The sequence below is a fragment of the Girardinichthys multiradiatus genome, chromosome 22, assembly GCF_021462225.1.
Source record: "Girardinichthys multiradiatus isolate DD_20200921_A chromosome 22, DD_fGirMul_XY1, whole genome shotgun sequence".
NCBI classification, from domain to species: Eukaryota; Metazoa; Chordata; class Actinopteri; order Cyprinodontiformes; family Goodeidae; genus Girardinichthys; species Girardinichthys multiradiatus.
This window is the reverse complement of record NC_061814.1, coordinates 14,964,278-14,979,330: the sequence shown is the minus strand read 5'-3', so window position 1 is coordinate 14,979,330 and position 15,053 is coordinate 14,964,278. Positions and strand designations below refer to the sequence as shown.

General features: G+C 40.4%; 1 protein-coding gene across 28 annotated transcripts in view; it reads right to left on the bottom strand.

The window, feature by feature from the left end:
* camk2g2 (calcium/calmodulin-dependent protein kinase (CaM kinase) II gamma 2) overlaps window positions 1-15,053 on the bottom strand; it is an 88,014-nt gene that overhangs the window by 40,850 nt on the left and 32,111 nt on the right. For all 28 annotated transcript variants that reach the window (XM_047350898.1, XM_047350892.1, XM_047350899.1 and 25 more), the window contains exons 5-7: window positions 12,150-12,215; window positions 8,871-8,943; window positions 2,933-3,035 (exon numbers count right to left, since the gene is read on the bottom strand). In XM_047350898.1, the coding sequence (XP_047206854.1) occupies window positions 2,933-3,035; window positions 8,871-8,943; window positions 12,150-12,215 (242 nt within the window). The remainder of the gene's footprint in view (window positions 1-2,932; window positions 3,036-8,870; window positions 8,944-12,149; window positions 12,216-15,053) is intronic.

Genomic DNA, 15,053 nt, shown 5'->3' with positions numbered 1-15,053 from the left:
AAGACCTGCAGCAAAACGTGCTGGTAGCAGCCACTTAGGTTTCAGTTTCCACATTAAGACACAAGCTAAACGTAGAAGGGCTCCATGTGAGCTAATCGGAGTCGGGCTCTGATTAAGTCACAACTAAATAAAAAAGCCAAATAAGTTTTGTGATAGATGAATCAAAACTTGGCCTTTTTGGGCCTGCCGATCAGTGGTATTTCTGCAGGAGGAAGAATGAACCATACGCTGAAAAAAATAAGCCTATAGTGAAGCATGGTGGTGGCTCAGTAATGCTCTGGGACTGCTTTATTTTCTCTCGAACGGGAAACCCACAGCCTGTGGATTGAAAGATGGATTCAATTAGACATCAGGAAATTCTGGGAAAAAATATGCCATCAGTGAAGAGGCTGAAGCTTGTGCATATATTTTAGAATTGCGCCGCTCAAGGTGGCATCAGGTTGGAGCGGTTCTGTTACTTTTCATTCTGATTAAGTCTTTTTAAGAACTCAAATTCCTCACATTTTTTTTAAATGATTTTTGCTGATACTTTTCTACTTTTGGACATTTGTTATGATGCGTTCCCATGCCAATGTGGCTGTTATTTATTTATTTACAACCAGGAGCAGCTAATTAATTTCTCAAGAGCTAAAATAATAATTCAACTACAACCCAAAATCCCCAAATGCCTGATGAGCATCTCTCTGCAAGGCTTTCTGACCATACCAGCAGACAGAGATTTTGTGGACTAGCAGTACTTGTGAACGACAGATGGTGTAATCCAGGACATGTTACTGTGAAGTTTTGTCTCTGCACTTCAGATATTGAACTGTTAGCAGTACGTTTTCATCCATATATTTACCCAGAGAGTTCACCAGCTTTATTTTGGCAACAGCTTACATTCCACCATCAGCTGTTGCCGACACTGCATGTGGTGCCATCAGCTCAGTGGTTGCTAAGCTACAGACACAACACCGCAATGCGTTTGTGGCAACATCTCGTTTGAGGCTACAGACTGGGATGCACTGTGCCAGCCACAAGGAGAGGACATCAATGCCATGACTGAATGTGTAACAGACCATATAAACTTCTGTGTGGATACCACCATCCTCACCAGAACCGTGAGATGCTTCTCCAGTAACAAACCCTGGATCATCAGTGACCTGAAGGACCTGCTCAACAAGAAAAAAAAAGCCTCAGAGGGAGACAGGCAAAACAATATTAGAGATGTGTGGTCAGGGATGAAGAAGATCACAGGCTTCAAGCATAAGAAAGATCGGACCGATGGATGTCTGAACAAAGCCAGCAGCATTGTGAGGATCATGCTCTTTGATTTCTCCAGAACATTTCACACAATTCAACCTGATTTCCTTTGTCAGAAACCTAAGAAGACTCAGGCGGAGGCCTTAATCTTCTGGGTCAAAGACTACCTGACAAACAGACCACAGTTTGTCAGACTGAAGGGTTGTGTGTCTAACCAGGTAGTTTGCAGCACAGGAGCACCACAGGGAACTGTGCTCTCACCATTCCTTTTCACTCTGTACATCTCAGATGTCCAGTGCAAAACAGACTCTTGTCATCTGCAGAAATACTCGGATGATTCTGGAGTCGTGGGGTGGTTCAGAGATGGACAACAAGCTGAGTACAGGAAGGTGGTGGACCGCTTTGTGGCATGGTGCGGAAACAATCATCTCATCTTGAACGTGAATAAAATAAAGGAGATGATTGTAGATTTTAACAGAAAAAGGAATAGGTCAAACACTATTTCCATCATGGGAGAAGAAGTGGAGTTGGTGGAGGAGTATAAATACCTCGGTGATCACCTGGACAACAGACTGGAGTGGAGATGAAACTGTGAAGCCATCTACAAGAAGGGACAGAGCAGACTGTACTTCTTGAGGAAGCATAGGTCCTTCAGTGTTTGCAGCAAGATGCTGCATATCTTCTATAGGTCTGTTGTAGAGAGTGTGATCTCTTCTGCCATCATCTGCTGGGGAAGCAGCATCAGAGGCTTCGAAAAGATTTCAGGACTTCAAAAAGCTCAACAAGCTAATGAAGAAGGCTGATTCTGTTCTGGGGACTCCTCTGGAATCTATTGAGATCATTGTGAAAAGAAGGATTCTTCATAAAAAAACATTATGGAGAACCCTGAGCATCCTCTTCATGAGACTGTCCTACAACAACAGAGTGTCTTCAGTCAGAGGCTTCTTCAGATCTGCTTAAAGACAGACCGCTACACGAGATCCTTCCTGCCCACAGCCATCAGCATCTACAACGGCTCTTTGAAGAAACCTTCATAATATGAGCTACAACAAATTTAATTTCCCTTTGGGATTAATAAAGTATTTTTGAATTGAATTGAATTGAATCATTGCGAACAGGATAATGATCCCAAGTGGATCTTCAAGTCCACCAAGACTTGGTTTCACAATAAGTCTTACAAGATACTGGAGTGGCCATCACAAATGCGCGATTTTAGGCTTTATTAAAAATCTTTAAACATTTTGGCTTCTGCACATGAGAAATAGGCCTAAGATGCTTCGGGAAAGCTGCCAGAAACCAGTGTCTGGCTTTGAATGATGTTTGCCGAAGATCATAACAAAAAAAATGTTGCCCTGCTATGTACTAAAGATTCTTGTCATTAAGTCATTGCATCATTTTGAGACTTCTGTAGTTATCAAACCTGGATTTTGTGTTTCATTCGATTTGTTGATTCCAAACAGCTGCTAGTCTGTACAGTTTACTAATCAACCTAATTTGCCATGGATGTTAAATCATTTTTGGTGCAATGGTACTCTCATTTTTCTCTTTTCAAGCAAACTGTAGCTGCATATAGTTTTAAACTTTCATCTTTTTTAGTGCTCCAACTAACTTGCTGGGGCAAATGCTGCTGCCGAACATAAACTTTGCAGAGGAAGTAGAGGGTGAGCTTTTCAAAGGAGCTGTTTCTTACCAAACCACGCCTGTTGGTCCCCTTGCACCTCAATGGCAAGACCGAAATCTGCAAGCTTCACAGCTGCTCCCTTCATCTTACTGGCGAGGAGAAGATTTTCTGGCTGCAACACATGCAGGCAGATAATTTAAAAGGACGAAACACTTTCATTCAGAGTGAAGCGGTAACTCTTTCCTCACTAGGTCTTTCCTTTGATTGTCAGAAACTCAAGTACAGGATACAATTTCAACTATAAAACCAAAGACAAGCAATTTCCTACTCACGAGAAAACATTGAATACAACAAAAACAGACTTTGGCACAATGGTGAATAATAACAAGAATATACATGTAATTAGTCGCAATAAGCATTCATCCTCTTTCCTGAAATGTCTCATCACTAAAAGAGCTGTAGGAGCACGGTGACATCTACATCTGTAATGAAGCATAATCAGATTTAGTGGGTTACAGAGGATTGCCTAAGAGAAAGAACCTTTTCATTTAGCTGTCATGGTATTTAACCCAACACTTTGACTATGTCAGTCTTCTTACATCACCAAGCATAAAAGCCAGGCTGTGGCAAAGGTTTATGTTTCCTCTCCCTCCTTACATCACTTCAGGAAAACACAAATGAGAGCTAACTATGGAAAATATAACACAGGGCAACAACTGTGTTACAGTTTTAAACATACCTTAGAGGTTTTCATTTTAAAAGCTTTGTTTTATTTTTCCACTATTAAACCTGAATTTGTCTTGATAAATCCACCCTCATGTCTAACAAATTGTACGTTAAATTTCTTAGTTTTTCTCCTTTTTGGTAAATGACTCCAAAAAGCTGGATCAGGCACAATAATCGTCTGCCAAAAACAATTCTGCAAATAGTTCATCTGTAATGTGATCGGTAACTTCTCAGTAATTCTTTGAAGTTGATGTTTGAAGGCATTTGACTCTTGGATTTCTCCCAATATTTCGCCACGTAAACCTGAAAAGTTACTGAAATAAAGACCGTGCCAGGTTTACACATACACTCAGTGGGCAGTTTTTAGGAACACCTTTCTTCCTTCGGACGTGGTGCAATATCCTGCTGGAAGGAGTGATTCTTGATTTTAGATGGAAGGGTCTACTATCTGAATGTTTTACGTAAAATAAAGATTTATCAGACCGGACATTTTTCTAATATTTTATTGTTTAAACAAGCCTACACAACGGCCGGTTGCTTGATATTTTCAGTTTTTCAGACTATTTTCTGTAAATCCCCAGAGCTGATTGAGCAGAAAAACCCCAGTGGGTTAGGGTTACTGAGATAGATCAAACAACCTAGAACCAACAGCCATCCCACATTCAAGTCAATTAGCTCCCTTTTCTTCATCACTCTGATGCTCAGTCTGAACTTAAACAAGTCATCTTTACCACGTCTAGATTGTTAAATGTACTGAGTTGCTGCCATGTGATTCGCTGATATGCTATTTGTGTTACGAAGTAACTGAACAAGTGTACCTATAAAAGTGGCCACTGAGTTTAAGTACTTAGTTATGTACATGAGATGCAGAAAAGTATACTATACTATAACAATACTATCTGTACTTTATATTTACTATGTAGTAGAGATGTTTTTAGATTAACCTTACACATTGATACACGTCAACCAGTCCCACAACTTTTATTAAGGTCTTTAAAACAAAACCAGGAAAAAAACAACTTTGTTGACATAAACTTGCACAGACATTTGACATCATTTTGTTAGATTTGAAGAATGTGAGCCACCTGAGCCACAGGTCGTCCTTCACCTGAAGAATATTTAAAAATGAATATGAAGCTACAAACTCTACCAACATGATGAGACAACTGCCTACCACACTTTGTTAAGTTCCTTCCACATTTTCTTTCACATTCAAAGTTCAAATTGGCTCATCTTTGTCTACACTTGTAGACTGTACCAGCTCTCCTTTTCACATCAGCCTCTTTATCTAGCTACACATCCTTCATTTCTCCAACAACCCCCTCCACACACACACACACCACTCCCATGACCCAGTCTACAAGGTCCAGATCTGACAATACAAAATAAAGAAAAGGGGAGTGGGAATCACAGCTTTTCTGAAGCAACAGAAACAGACATAAAGAGATAGATAGATGGGAGGTGGCATAATGAGTCGCCTACACCAGCACCACAGCAGCCGGGTGACCTAACCCTTCTGTTACCATGGCAACCCTGTCTGCCACCAGCATTCAACTCTTTCCTCTCTAATTTCCCAGCACCTCCCCACTGCCACCTCTGTGTGCAGCCCTCCCAAGATGACAAAAAAGCAGAAAATATTAAACGTGTGCATGAGGTTACATTTCTGTACAGCTTACTTTGTTTGCATCATTTCAGTTTTCCTGATCCTATTACAGAAGCAGCTTCCTGTGTTCTTGGAAAAAATAAAAAAATAAAGCTTTTTGTCTTCTCTTATGTTTAAAGAACTGTTCTAACAACAACCTGAAAATTACTGCCTTTAAGCAGCATTAACTGATATTTCTGGGCCTAGGTAATTGTCTATATTCTAATTCGTCTTCTGTAAGGGAATGTGGCTTTGTGACTCCAATTAATCATATCTATCAGCAAGATGTTGCTTAGATTTACTCTGATTAGACTTTGGGGTCATGAATCACTATATTATATAAGGTGGGCACCTCAAACATCAAGGTGCTTATTATCCAAATATTGTTATTAACACATCTAAAGAACTGGATGCATTGCTATGACCCTTATATTTATCTATCAAATGTTTGCATATCAATATTATTGTTCATTTGCATATGTGACCAGTTTTTACTTCTGAATTGTTATTTTACATTTGCATGTGCACTTACTGTAAACTGCTTAGGTCAGAATAAATACATCGATAGATTTAATCTATTATGATGTTTACCTCAAGAAAAATTAACTCAAAAATGTTTTGGTTTTTATGTGGTGCTTTAATCATCCCATTTAAAGAAACATTCTTGGTAATTCCGTTGGAAACATATAGCGCTCAGGAACTGACATCAGGAAAAAATATATTTAGCGTGTACACGAAATACTAATTCGTTCCCACGAAATACTAATTTGTGCCCCCGAAACATCAATTTTTGCCCACAAAATACATATAATGTATGCACAAAATACTAATTCGTTCCCACGACATAAGTATAACGTGCGCACGAAATACTAAAACAGCGCACTTTCTCAAACATATGGAGGAACAAAACAACTGGCTGGGCAGGGATAGTCTGATCGAGTTTTATTTTAGGCTGGGGAGGAGCTACAAAGAGATTCTGAGAACCCTGGCATCGCAATGAATTCTCAGTAGTGAGAGGCATTTAAATAGAATATTAAGAGCCAGGTGTTAACCCCTTCCTGCTTCCGTTTCCTAACCGTGTTCGGGAAACACAAGGGAGATGCTTCCTCCAGGGCCGAAATGGTTGTTCACTTCGGGGTTAACTCTTTGTACTTGCGAGTCACGGGTGGTGAGACTTCTATAATAATGATGGGAACGTTTTTAATACCTGATTGCACGTTAAATGTATCGTGGCCAGCTGAACTTCCTCCCCGGTCGCCGTTATGCATACTGCCAAAACACACAACCCCACGCACACTCTTCTTCACTCTCTGCACTTTTCCTCGTAGTCCCAGTCTGACAGCGCAGAGCGCCACCGCATGTATGCACACATACACATTTACACACACACACCGTACACTGAGCTCCATGACTTATGAGTTACACATTTCCTGCAACACAGGTCACTTGATGTCTACTTCAGTACTTCATGGGCACGGAACAATTTAGTATTTTGTGGTAACAAGTTAGGATTTTGTACTCCTTTTTTTTTGTACGGCTTTATCTGGGACCGGGTCGCGAGGGGGCAGCAGACTCAGCAGAGACACCCAGACATCCCTCTCCCCAGACACCTCCTCCAGCTCCTCCGGGGGGGAGCCCAAGGCGTTCCCAGGCCAGCCGAAAGACATAGTCCCTCCAGCGTGTCCTGGGCCTCCTCCCCGTGGGATGTGCCTGGGACACCTCCCGAGGAAGGCGTCCAGGAGGAATCCGGTATAGATGCCCGAGCCACCTCAACTGGCTCCTCTCGATGTGGAGGAACAGCGGCTCTACTCCAGGCCCCTCCCAGATGGCAGAGCTCCTCACCCTATCTCTAAGGGAGTGCCCGGCCACCCTACGGAGGAAGCTCATTTCAGCCGCTTGTATCCGGGATCTCGTTCCTTCGGTCGTGACCCAAAGTTCATGGCCATAGATAAGGGTAGGTCTGCCAAGTCTGTCCGGCTTTCTCCTCTTACAGCGGATCCAACTCACCACCAGGTGGTGATCAGTGGACAGCTCGGCCCCTCTCTTCACCCAAGTGTCCAAAACATGCGGCCTAAGGTCTGATGATACGACAACAAAGTCGATCATTGACCTCCTGCCTAGGGTGTCCTGGTGCCAAGTGCACTGATGGACAATCTGTCATTAGCACAGAAGTCCAATAACAAAACACCACTCTGATTCAGATCGGGGAGGCCATTCCTCCCGATCACGCCTCCCCAGGTGTCACTGTCGTTTCCCACGTGGGCGCTGAAGTCCCCCAGAAGAATAACGGAGTCCCCGGGAGGGGCATTTTCCAGCACCCCCGACAGGGACGCCGAGAAGGCTGGGTACTCTGTACTACCGCTCGGCCCGTAGGCCGAAACGACAGTCAGAGACCTGTCCCCAACCCGAACATGCAGGGATGCGACCCTATCATCCACTGGGGTAAGCCCCAACATGAGACGGCTGAGCCGGGGGGCAACAAGCAAACCCACCCCAGGCTCCCGGGTGGGACCCCGGCTCCGCCGTACTGGGCGACGTCACATGCCTCGATTTAGTAGTCCTCATGAAGGAGTCTTGAACCGCTCTTTGTCTGACTTTGTCCGACACCTAGAGCCTGTTTGCCATGGGAGACCCTACCAGGGGCATTTAAGCCCCAGAAAACATAGCCTCTACGATCATTCCAGCACTCAAACCCCTCCACCACATTAAGGTGGTGGTTCAAGGAGGGGTTAGTATTTTGTGTGGCACGAATTAGTATTTTGTGGGAACGAATTAGTATTTTGTGGGAACGAATTAGTATTTCATGCGCACAATATATATATATATTTTTTTTTTCCCCCATGTCAGTTCCCGGGCACCGTAGAAACATTTGGTCCAGTTTTTAATTTTTATTTTATTTTACTTTTTTCAAGCACTCAGGATTTGATTTAAGAATAAACTGAATCTAGTAATGCAGCATAAATGCATTGAAGGAGAGCTGTGTATTAATCACATTTGTTCACAGTCATCATCATGCTTGCGTCTGTGCACAAATGTACATGCAGTGTTAAACTACTTACTCAAAGTAAACCAAATGAAAAAGTTTAAGGCTGAATTAAAGTTTGATCAAACAAAATGTGGTGCAGGTGTTACATTCTTTCATTCCCAGAGAAAATTAATCTTGATCAACCTCATGTTTTCAAATTAAACCCCTGCAGGTGTGAGGATTCTGTTGTGAAGGTGTGCAGATTTTTTGCACTGTAACTAGTCACTGGCCGTGATCTAACACACAGCTAATAATAGCAGCTGGTCTGTTTGCGTCACTCCTCAGCAGCGCAGTAGGGAGGGAGGAGGGGGACAGAGTAAAAAGGATGGAAGAAAGGGGGGCAAAAAAGGAAGAAGGATATAGATAACAGATATGCCATGGGACTGAAGAACTGCGAGGGAAAAGCTGCTGAGGTGAGCGATGATGCTTCTACCAGAAGTTCTTAACGTCACTGCGTGACGTCCGTGCTCCACAATCCAAGACCTGTTGTGTATCTGCAAGCAACCCTCTTCACCACACTCACGCACTTGGTGTGCGGGCAATTTGTGTGCATCTACTTTCTCAGACAGAATAAAGGCTCATCTAATATTCATGACAAGTGTCTGGTGGCTCACCTTGAGGTCTCTGTGGACAATATCATGCTGGTGGATGTGGCTGATGCTCTCCAGGATCTGATTGATGCAGTGGCTGAAAGAGACAGCAGACAGACACTTCTGTCAAATTGCAGCACCAAGGGGTCTTTGGGGTAAACTTTCAAGAAATTAAAAGATTTTTCTGAGTCATGAAGGTATACTGTATATATACACATATATATACATATATATATACATATATATATATACACATATATATACATATATATATACACATATATATACACATATATATACATATATATACACATATACATATATATACATATATATATACACATATACATATATATATACATATATATATACACATATACATATATATATACACATATATATATATATATATATATATATATATATATATATATATATATATATATATATATATAAAACAATGAAACAAAGAAGTATATATCTCTTTTCAAACATCATAATAAAATGATAAAATGAGGGCTGAGGGAAGAAATAATCTGATCCTTCATGTTTCTAGCATAAAATCAAACATTTCATACAGAATATCTCAGATTAACATGTTTTAATTGTAAACGTGATAACAACATAGGTGAATCCATCTGCACGCCCTTTCATTGTCAGAGGATAGTAACAGTACAAATCCTGATAATTTGCTGCAGAATCTGATGGGTGATCAAAGAAGATTTGCATAGAAAAGCAAAAGGAGATGCAGGTTGTTTCGGCCACGATCACAAAAGGATTATGTTAATCTGCAGAGAGGAACATTGCTTCAGTTTTAGTCTTTTTGGAGTTCAAAGAATATCATGGCATAGATAGTATCTGCTCACTTTGAGCTATTATAACAATGCAATTTAGATGAGTGGAAATATTCATTAACCTTTGCGTCTGGAGCCAACATAATTATGCGAACGCATGAAATATGTATAATCTAAATACGGTTAGTGCCTCACATGTGACAGCCTTCAGTCCTGCATATTAAAGTACCATCTTACACTTCGGAGCAAGGGATCTTCAGAAATGGAGATCCCCTAACCCCTAACCCATTCAGGAGAACAATAAATAAGCTGTAATAAACAGTGAAAATGTTTTATGTTCAAGATTCATCATTTATTTGGCTCTACTGTATAGCACGATGTTAAAAACAACCAGGATAATACATTACACTGAAAGGGAATTAAGTCACTAATAAACAGCCAACAATTTGGATATTTTTATGATTAGTTGTTTTTAAAGATACTAGACTATATTATATTTAAACTTTCTAAAAAAATATGAATACTCTTAACAGGTGTTCAGAGTTTTACTACAACATATGCAATAAAGAGTTAAAACACTCCTCCAGCAGGTGAATTTCTTGATTTACCGGTTCATGCGTGCCCTGACCTTCACCAATGGTCATGAGATATGAATCATATACGAGGCCCATTTAGGTCATGTTTTCATTCTGTGATCTACACTACCAGTCAAATGTTCGGACACACCTTCTCCTTCAATGGTTTGTCTTTATTTTTATTCCTACCTCTAGGAAGACAGTTTGAAAACCATTTCAGGCAACTACATCATGCAACTGTGAGTGTACGAAGCAAGGGGGGTTATTTTGAAGAATCTAAAATATAAAAGATATTTTGAGCTATTTCACAATTTCTTCAAATCTTCATAGACAGATTTTGCTGACTTGATGTGTTTAAAAACAGCTCAAACTGAACACGTTCATATCACAGAAACACAACACTATGCAGATATTAACAGACTACAATTTTACAACAAACCATTGTTAGGTTTAGTTTGCTTTGCTTAACTGAACACCATCCATGTTTCTATGTGAAGCTACGCCGGCTGACCCCGTAGACTGTATCCATCTACCAGCTAAATTAACTAATGTCCAGATGTTCTCTTTCGGGATTTTCTGGTACAGAAATTCATGGTTTAACTGATTACAGCAATCATCCAAGTCTGAAGCAGCAAAGCATCCCCAGACCATCACACTATCACCACCATGTTTGACTAACAGAGGTTTGCAATGTTTTAGGATTCTGTGACCTCCTGGATGGGTCATTGATGCCGTCTTGGAGTAATATTTGTATGTTGGCCACTCCTGAGAATCCTCACCACTTTTCCATGTTTTCTTCATTTTTGGATAATGACTCATTGGGGTTCAAGGAGTCCCAAAGCCTTAAAAATGGCTTTGTAACACTTTCAGGCTAATAAATGGCTAACTTGTCATCTGTTCTTGAATTTCTTTACCCTGGGACATGATGTGTTGTTTGTCCTAGTCTTTTAACCTACCTCATGTTGTCAGGCAGGTTCTATTTAAGTGATTCCTTTATTCTACAGGTTTGGCAGTAACCAGACCTGGGTACGGCTAGTTCAACGTCTGCCCCATAATCTGTGTCCTTTAACGTAAATGAATAAAGAAAAGAAGCAGTAAGAACAGGAAATGGGGAGCATTTTATGAGACAACTACAAGATAAAGGTTTTTCCATTCATACTCCTTTTTTGATGATCCTGATTATCTCATTGTACAAACTACATTATGGCCAAACAGGGACAAAAATGATCAAGTTTACGTCTCTACATAAAGGACAGTTAGTATTACTGTACATTGGCTTTCATAGTATAATTGCACCTTATTCTGATTTACTACACAGATTTTCATACTAAATTTATTGTGTCAAATAAATGACTACACATTTCTAAAGCCTAGATAAGAATTTAGAGGGGCCAGTAAAGAGCTCAGTACCAAAAGGCCTACTGCAACATTTGACTTCATACTCAAAATAGAATTTCAGCTCAAGAACATCTTAGTCATGATTTATTCAGGAAATTAAATTGAAAAGGCCTGAGTCACTTGGTCAGAAATAAAGCCATACCAGCAGATTACTAGTACAGCCTGAAACGGCAAAGCCCCCAAAGCACAAACTACATTAACCATTTCAAACGTCAGAACATCTTGTGCTTTCATAACCCCTCTGCTTTGCCACTAAAACTTGCAGGGCATTCAAAATTTCAAACTTTGCATTCATATTTAGAGTTATCAAGCAGTGGATTAACAGTACCCTAAAACTAACAATACCAACAAGTTAAACACAACTCTTTAAAAACACAATTGAGCCACTAACAGATTTTTCTTATGTCCGTATCATATCAACTTTTCTGAAACAATAAAATAAAAACATCCCTACACGTAACCGTTGCCTACAAGATGCAGCCTTATTATGGAGTCTCCCATGTGGCCTTAAAATGTAGAAAAACTTCATGATATACCTGGCGTCCGCCTCGCTGTAATACTCTCTCGCAACTATGTCCTCGAACAGCTCTCCTCCGGTTACACTGCGGAGAAAAATGCAACAATAAGTTAGTAAAAATTATGATTATATTAGACAATTTCTAGTTTTCTTTTCTTCAATGAAACACATTTGAGGGGGCTTATGTAAGACATTGGTGTCTTCCTGTGATTTATGCTTGTGATGACATGTCTGAAGTTCTACTCATGCTCTTTAAGAAGCCACTTAACCTGTTCTTGTCAGCTTTTGGTTGATCTAAAACCCAGGAGCTCCTAATCTAATGGCTAATTAATTCATCCCAGTCTGTTCAACCGAGCAGCATAAAAGTACCTGTTTATGTGCCTGCCCACTTTCTCTTAATGATAGTGGCCAAAACTGCTATAAAACTGAGCAACATGTTCACAAATAAAGGTAAGTAAAACACCAGTTTAAGCAGGTTTTTTATTTGCTTTCAGGGAATATCTCTGCAGAATTTTCACAATAGAATAACACAGATGGTACAGTGACAGAAAAAACATACTATATTAGTCATAAGACCACAAACGTTACATTACCGTAAGTACAAAACATTCCAATCATCAAACTGTCTCGACATTGTTTTAGTAAAAATTTGATGTTTTTCTTTGCTCTAAAACCTCAAAGTAGTAAAATCTTGTATTTTTAATTTAACCATTAAGCAAACAAATGTTATACAAAATGTATGTTTAAAACTTGATATGTTATATGCCTATTTTCCCCTCAAAAAGCTACATCTAAAAAAGTTAGCTGACCCATGCACCGGGGTCTATAGATGTCTGCATGCAAGTTACCTGCAAGACCAGAAGAAGAAAAGCAAAAACATTTAAAACAAAATATTTTTTAAAAATGGTCTTAGCACAGCTAGATTTGTGCTGATTTCCTGGCGCAAAATCCCTTTATCTGCCCCTGTGAGACTGTAGGGAAATATCTGTTGTTCAACTGAGCCAGAAAAGCATGAATACAGGGGCCTGCATGGCGGTGAGCTCAGAGCCGTTCATGATCACAAAGACGTACTGTATGTGGAGACCTTAAAGAACAAAGTGGTCAGAATCAATAGTTCTGTCTGACTAATTTTCTGCATTATAGCCGACCATTTTCAGAGGAATGTTTATTTTTGGTTAAGCCTCTAACCTTTAAATTATTCATGAATAAAAGGCTCCTAATCTCAAAGAATGAATCAGTGTGATGCATCTTCAAATAATAAGATAACTTGGCAAAAAAAGAATTCAAAATAACTTTTTTTAGCAAGCCTTCATTATCACAATTTCTTCTGCATTTATTTCACAGAATCGATGAAAAATGAGAAGGATAACAGTTTAATGTATATAGATTTGTATTACAGAACCAAACAATCCAACTCCAACAGAATTATTTAAAACACAGATCTTCAACATAATTTTCAGATTTGTTTTATATTATTTTGTTTATTTGTATAGGAAAGTCTCTCGAGACTCATGGTCTCATTTACAAGAGAGACCTCTAACATACATCGACAAGAAACATAAAAACAATAATAATACAATTCACCAAACAATTCTGAAGATCAATAACATCAGCAGAGGGGTTTTCACTGATGTACAACATGTACAAGTGCCTCCAGACATATTTTCCAATCCAAGAGCGACCAAATTGGAGAGCTTCAGGTCCTGCTGAAGTATGTTCCAGATGGAGTGGCCGAGCTCAGTACGCACTGAATGTACTAAACTCTAGAGAGGGAAGACTGTGGTGTTGTAACATGATGGGTATGATGGAAACACACCGAGGATGGATTTGTAAAGAAGTGTGTACCATCTGAGCGCTCCATGATAGACAGCGTCCAACGGACATAAAGAGCTGGCGGAGGCCTTCACCTACAGAATGTCTGCATAGTGTAGAGTACTTTGAAACTCTATGAAAAGTGGCAGAAACATGTTGTTCCCTGACATTGTATGAGAAACAATTCTTATTTCGAAAAAGGAAGCCTAGTTTTTAGTTACTTTTGTTAAAGTATATTTTCAATGTGAGGCTTGAAAGTAAAATTTTTATCCATAATGATGCCAAGGTATTTATAGGATGTTACAAAATCAATGGGCACACCCTGAGTAGTAGTGATAACAGGAGAAGTAAGGGTTCCCTCTTCTTTTTGGATAAAAATATGCCCTTAGTCTTACTTGCATTCAGTAGCAATCTAAGCTGTAAAAGACTCAGTTGTCAAAAGGGGACTGCAAGAACTCTAAAACAAGGGAAACTGATATTGCATGGCAATAAATTACTGACTCATCGGCATAAAGACACACAGCTGCACATCGTTGCTGCCTCAAGTGGAGGAGTTCAAGTATCTTGGGGTCTTGTTCACGAATGAGGGAAAAATGGAGCGGGAGATTGATAGACGGATTGGTGCTGCGTCCGCAGTGATGCGGGTGCTGTACCAGTTTGTCGTGGTGAAGAGAGCGGAGTCAAAAAGCGAAGCTCTCGATTTACCGGACAATCTACATTCCTCATCTATCCCTCATCTATGGTCATGAGCTTTGGGTTGTGACCGAAAGAACAAGATCATGGATACAAGCGGCTGAAACGAATTTCCTCCGCAGGGTGTCTGGGCTCTTAGACATAGGGTGAGAAGCTCGGTCATCCAGGAGGGACTCAGAGTATAGCAGCTGCTTCTCCACGTCGAGAGGAACCAGTTGAGGTGGTTCGGGCATCTGGTTAGGATGCCTCCGGGACGCCTCCCTGGTGAGGTGTTCACAGAGGAAGACCCAGCACACACTGGAGGGATTAAGTTTCTCAGCTGGCCTGGGAACGCCTTGGGATTCCTACGGACTAGCTGGCCCAAGTGGGTGGGGAGAGGGAAGTCTGGGTCTCTCCACTTAGGCCGCTGCCCCCGCGA